This window comes from Electrona antarctica, assembly GCF_951216825.1.
Source record: "Electrona antarctica genome assembly, chromosome: 7".
Taxonomy (NCBI): Eukaryota; Metazoa; Chordata; class Actinopteri; order Myctophiformes; family Myctophidae; genus Electrona; species Electrona antarctica.
Window position 1 is genome coordinate 44610069 of NC_136812.1, and position 6811 is coordinate 44616879.

General features: G+C 42.8%; 1 protein-coding gene across 2 annotated transcripts in view; it reads right to left on the minus strand.

The window, feature by feature from the left end:
* Nucleotides 1–3133: 3133 nt before the first annotated feature.
* LOC306925944 (uncharacterized protein) overlaps nt 3134–6811 on the minus strand; it is a 6394-nt gene continuing 2716 nt past the window's right edge. For both annotated transcript variants that reach the window (XM_079505115.1, XM_079505114.1), the window contains exons 6-8: nt 5589–5672; nt 3695–3747; nt 3134–3266 (exon numbers count right to left, since the gene is read on the minus strand). In XM_079505115.1, the coding sequence (XP_079361241.1) occupies nt 3738–3747; nt 5589–5672 (94 nt within the window). In that variant the 3' untranslated portion in view covers nt 3134–3266; nt 3695–3737. The remainder of the gene's footprint in view (nt 3267–3694; nt 3748–5588; nt 5673–6811) is intronic.

Genomic DNA, 6811 nt, shown 5'->3' on the forward strand with positions numbered 1-6811 from the left:
GTCCTGACGGAGTTGACATGTAAAAGCTGTGACCACATTGATATCAACATTGTTTGTTTAAAATATCAAACAATTGAATGCTTGTCAGACCAGGTGCTCCACTGTTGCAACAAATATAAACAGGACTTGGAAAAGGAGTCTTCAGGCTAAATCTGTCGACAATATTTTCTGATTAATTTAAGACTTTCAAAAAACCTGACGGAGTTGACGGAGACGTGGGACACACATTTGATATGAGATATTTAATTTAAAATTAACTGTGTATATTGTTTGCTATGTTGTTGACAATCTACTTTCATTTAGTATGTATATTTATGTGATTGTGACAGTATTAGACACTTTTTTGGCAGTTTGACATTGTGACAACTTGCTGGGGACAGGCTAAATACAGGCCTTTTTGCGTACAGTGCCTGCTTTTAACTAATTTAGATGGCATATGAAAAAATATATAATGAAATTAATGGCATAATAATACACAACTGTATTACATTTAACTTTGCAAGTGCTTTTATTTTTATGAATTAATTTATTTTTAACATAAATAAGGCTCTTATGTGTGGGACATGTTTTTTCCACTTTTGTCCCTCATCTCAAGAATGAGTGCCTTATAGGCTATAGGCTACAAACTGTAAGCAATCATTACTGTTATTCATGACATTTCCATATTGTAGAATGACCATCATTTGGTTAAAAGTAGGGTACCGGTAATTCAAAATTGGAACCATACAAAATTGAATCTGACAAAATGGGTATGCTATTGCCTACTACTCTGTACTATCCCCTATATCTGCAGAAATAGTGAGTGCTTGCACATGACTTTTTGATTGTATTAAACAGATGCTTATTCTGATGTCAGGTTCAGGATCAGAAGGGCTGAGGCACATTGCTTAACAAGGTTGTTGAGCTGCACCTGTCACAAACATGTTGTGATTTTCCACCCAATCATCATCTGAATGAACCGAAGGATCAAACATGCTTCTTCTTCTTCTTCTCTGAGTTTTATGGCGGATCGCACCAACATAAAGGTGCATACCGCCACCTACTGTACAAGAGTTTTGTTTCTCAGACAGTGCAACTTATTTACAGTGCCCTTCACCATATCCCCTTTCAAAACTATTCACACCACTCTACCGCTCAGACCCAATGGTCTGAGCGGTAGACCATAACCATTGGTGTGGTTTGGGCTTTACAGGTCGTTCTATTTGTACGCTCTCAGAGTTAAGGGGGTCCTTAAAATGAAGAGTTTGAGAACTACTAGAATAGGACAAACGTTGCAGGTTCCTCTGCAGGATGCTGTTATTACAATATGATCATCTGGTTTGTGGTGGACATTTTTGTCAAAATATTTTTTTTGCCATGGACATACATGAAATAAATGCTTAAAGGTACATTCAGTGATTTCACTTAATTCAACTATCACTTATTTTTTCTTATTTTTTGGATAATCCTCCCTACTATAAAGTGTGCTGACCATATAAGGCAGGGGTCGGCAATAGGCGGCCCGCGGGCCGCCTATTTTTTAATATATATTTTTTAATATTTTTTTTTTTTTTTTTTTTTTTAAGTCAATATGGTGCTGACACGACGTTATGCTGCTTTCACACGGGCAGATGCAAAGCTACACTAGTACACCTAGTCACAGAACAGTGTCGTCGTTAAGCAGCAGGAGGATCCCACTGGCAGCACCTGTCCGTTTATCATTAGTGTTGGACGTTCGTGGTTGTGCTAATGATAAACGGACAGGTGCTGCCAGTGGGATCCTCCTGCTGCTTAACGACGACACTGTTCTGTGACTAGGTGTACTAGTGTAGCTTTGCATCTGCCCGTGTGAAAGCAGCATAACGTCGTGTCAGCACCATATTTTTCCAGCAAAAAAAAAAGAAAAAAGTTGATTTATATTGGTCAAATAGACCCGAATTAGACCCGAATTAGACCGAATTAGACCCGAATTAGACCCGAAATTTTTCGCGCACGCGCGCGAAGCGCGCGTGCGCTCCTCCACGAGCGCACGCGCGCTGCGCGCGCGCACGCGCGCTGCGCGCGCGCACGCGCCAGACGGCCGGCCCGCGATGGAATGTCTGGGAATAATATTGGCCCGAGGACAATCTCAATTGCCGACCCCTGATATAAGGAGTTCCTCCCTGTCCCCAGTGAGCCCCAGGGGTCAAAAAACCCTAGTTTCGGTTTGGGCTTTGGGTGGCAAAGCTTTCATCCAATCAGGATGAGAGGTGCCTTCCTCCAATCATGATCGAGTGTGGCTGGCATTGGTGCGCGTGCTGTTGGTCTGTTGTAAAGAAAAATGCCAATTAAGTCTTGCCACGGACACATTTTGTCCGTGTACGGACATATTGATGACCCCTATCGTCGTACCGTATCCTCCCCCGCCTCCATCTCAGTAGAGGAGCCCTGGTGAGCGCATGGCAAGGGCGTTGGCCCTCGTCTGAGAAGAAAAGCGCAAGAGTTTTCTCAGAGCTCGCTGCGTTTATGGAGCTGCTTTTTAGGTGGTCCCGCGGAAAAGTCAGGCACCGTAGAGCTCCCTGCAGGGTCTGCTCAGTGTTGGATATCTTTCTTTCTTCCCCCACCCCCTGCTCTTGATATATAAAGGCTAAAATGTTATTTTTCTCCCCTTCACTTCCTTATTATTGCTCTTTGACTTGTTTTCCCTCGCCGCCGTGGCCTTAATGAGACATCAAAGAAACAATCAGCCGCGCGGCGGCTGTGACTTGTGAGTTCTGTGAGGTCATCGGGCAGCGTATGGTGCTTCTGGTGTGTGAGTGCCAGCGCGAGCAGAGCAGTCAGTGTTGAGTTTGTCGACTAAAACTATGATGACATTTTTTCCTAGAATACCTTTTTCACTGACGAAAACTGAACACATACTGTACATTGAGACCTGCCTACGCACCCGTCTCAGAGCATATCAGGTGTGCATAAGCCTTGGTTGACTATCACTGACGAAAACTAAATAAATGCTATGATGACTAAAACTATGACTAATTAAAATAAACAATAACTAAACTATAATAGTGGAGCTACTTGAAAGTGGAAAGTAAAGGACACATGGGACTGGGATGTGAGCGGACCATCACTTCACTCAGTCACTTCCAGCATGAAAAACAAGACAAGCTACATGTTGCATGCCATTAATTTTATTTGAGGTTCACATTATATAGGCCTGCAGTCAACCAAATGATGACATTTTGTCTGTTTAATTAAAGACAATGATGATATTCTGGCTGTTCCTCCGACTCCATGTCTTCCTTGAGGAGCTGTGGAAGAAGCACATGAACACATTATTACACAAACAAAATGGCAAACCTCAGTGGTGGACAGTAAAGAAGTACATATACTATTTACTTGAGTACTGTACATTTTGTGAGTGTCTGTACTGTACTATTATTATTATTATTATTATTACTATACTATGACTCAAGTAGGCCTATACCATTTCCATGTCCACCACTTCAAATGGCAAGTAATTTACTCAGGTTTTTGTCAATTGTATTGTTGTTATTCAAAATAGCATATATACTGCAATATTCTTTTGCCATTGGAATCAGAAATGATTCTTTGACATTATTAATTCCATTCTCTATTTTTTCACAGATCTATCTATACAGGACTGTCTAAAAAAAGCATCAAATGCATTAGAAGTGATGATTAAAAAAATGAAATATAATGTAAAATAAATGCTCACTTTCCATCAAGAGTAGGATCACGAGCCATGATATAATGCCACATCACACCCTCCTGCAAGTACATCAGTCATTAAATTATAGACGACAACAACAACAACAACAACAACAGTGGCTGTCACGTACAATTGGGAGTATCGTTTGGAGCAGCTACATGCATCATTGTGTCTTTGCATTGTCATGTCGCTGGCTTCCATTGACAACTAATGAATGGTACTGCATCTTTGCGTCTGTCCGTGTGAACGATAGACTTGGCTGCCACATGACGTTATGTCTGAAAGCCATGCGTTGGAGTTGCTAGCGCCCATCCAAAATAAATAAAACGTGCAAGCAGAGCACGCAAGTACTGCAATCGGCTGGGTATGTACAGTATGTATGTCGGTGTCGGTATGTACAGTGTGTCGGTGTCCTCCAACAGCCAATAAGGGACCACCATTCTTGGTGACGTAACTAAGGTACGTTTCAAGGTTGGTATAAGGTCAATAATGGGTCTAAAGCATTTAGAATAGCAGAAAGCTCTAGGACTCAGAGCCGCAGTCGTACCCAGAGTAGACAGCAGCAGAGAAGTAGTAGTCGTACCAGCAGTGGTGAGTGCACCTCATGGCGCTCTCTGCTTGTGCACAAGTAGGCCATACATGGCCTACTTGTGCGCAAGGCGCAAGTTGGTAACTCATGAGAGTGCATTTCTATAGTAGAGATGTCCCGATACTGTATCAGTATCGGAAAAGTATCGGATCGGCCCTTATTTGGTCATATCGGTATCGGCGAATATGCCAGTCTAACCACCGATCCGACGTGGGGTAAGGGGTTGACACTATGGCAGGAAAATAAAATGTTGGGGCATGTGGAGTTTGCTTTGGAGTTGCCCAAACTGCAAGTGCACATTTGAGTGAGGAGTCTGCTATAATGAATAATGAATTGCTTTTTATAGCGCTTTTCCAAGTGCTCAAAGCGCTTTACAATGGTTCATTCATTCATACATTGGGAGGTGAAGCGGAGAACAGTCGACGCCAGCGTCCTCACTTCCCACACCAATGGTGGCAAGCTCACACCGACCGACTCATTGGAGGCAATGTAGGGTGTCTTGCCCAAGGACACTTCGACATGTGGACAGGAGGAGCCGGGATTCGAACCGCCGACCCAGGGATCATTGGACGACCTGCTCTACCTCCTGAGCCACAGCCGCCCCCTATAAATACACCACGAGATATATATATCTAGATAGCTATAAACACTATTCCCGGTCGGTGGACTTCAAAATAAGATATTTTTTTATTTTTATTATTCTAAATATTATTCTCTGGTATCGGTATTCGGTATCGGTATCGGCTAACACAGAAATTGTGGTATCGGGATCGGATCGGAAACGAAAAAGTGTATCGGGACATCCCTAATTTCTAGTTATTAATAATAAAAACTAGAACAGTGCCCGTTGGGTGGGGGGTGATCAGGTGTGATCAATTGGCTAATAAAGGGCGAGATCAACATATGGAATGTCAGAACAGGTCAGCTCCATATATGGAGATCCATAAGGGTGGCAGCGAGGGCAGTGTCTTGATTGTACAGGGTTTGATGAGGGCCCAGGTAGGGCAGGGCCTTAATTTTCAGGCCTGTTGAGAACTCTAGTTTTTTCCCAGGCGAGTCTGCCCCTTTGGGGCAGGCCCGTCTAGAGTTTAAATGGACAGGTATCAGTGAAAAGGGAGACATTGAAGAGGAAGGATGGATGGGGCAGGATCAACATATGGAATGTCAGAACCGTTCAGCTCCATATATGGAGATCTAAGGGGTTTAAGATTTGAGTTCAGATGTAGAGTTGCTGGCGGAGGAGAAATGCACGATTTCATAGTAAATGCGAGTTTACAGTCGCAATTATATTATTATTGTTGTTGTTTATACCTTAAGTCATTAGGAAGGCATGTGATCCTGGCAGATGGCTCAATGGATGGTTGGAAGTTGCATTTTCTCTTGCCGTTGCACTTCCTGTGAAAAGAGAAAGAAATGGAGTGAGAAGTGACCCACTGATGTGAACTTGAATTCATACAGTCAGATAGATACCAGCCAAAATGTGACTCCTCATGCATAGAAGGAGGCATGAGGTCAGTCCGCTGCCCCCCCAGGTTGGCAGAGGAAGTGTAGCGCCCAGGATTACATTAGATAATTGGCACTGGGTGAAAAAACTGGGTTGCAAAATTGTGGGATAAAAATGTAGTGCAAAACAAAGATACCAGCCAAAATGTGTATGAGGTTAAAGGTGCACTATACCAGATCAGGGGTTCTCAACCCGTGGGTCGCGACCCCTCGGGGGGTCGCCAAATTATTTTGGGGGGTCCCCAAAATATTTTCAGAAAAAAAAAAAAAAGACCGAGTGGCGCGCTATGAGCTTGTAGATCTGCTATTTTTCAATAGCTAAATTATAACAATGCTTAAAACATCAAAAGGGGTTCCCGCCCAAAATGGTTTAAGGTTATTGTAGCAGTCAATTTATATTGGGGGGCGGGAGGGGGCGGGGCGGGGGTCCCGAGACATTGCCAAAGCATTTCCGGGGGTCCCCGGCCAAAAACGTTGAGAACCCCTGCTATAGATGATAGCTCTATATATTCACAAATGTCACATAGTAATTTGTTCAGTAACAGAGGTATGTCTCTCTCCAGTTCTTTAGTAACCAGAAAATAGATGAACACTCTGAAATTAAAGCTGATAAATGGGGTACTGTATGTATTTTCTGTTTATTAAAGAGCTGGCTGAGAGACCCCTGTTTGTGTGACCTAGCATTTTTGTCCTGAACTCTTGTCACATTTACCATTGACAATGAAAGGAGAATTTTCGTCATATGTATCTGAACAAATCGGCCTTTTGTGGAAATACAAACATTAAATGCCATTGACAATGAAAGGAAAGTTTGTCATTATGTAGAAGACCAAATCGTCTATTTTGTCCTAACACAAACATTAAATGCCATTGACAACGAATGTAGAATTTACGTCATGTGTCTGAGCAAATCGACATGTTACGTCATGATGATATGTACTGTACGATGATAAGAGTGCCCCTCACTTCACACGGGTGTAGCCCCTCCTATATACAGCTTTTGTCCCCACACGTCTCAATATTTGCCATTG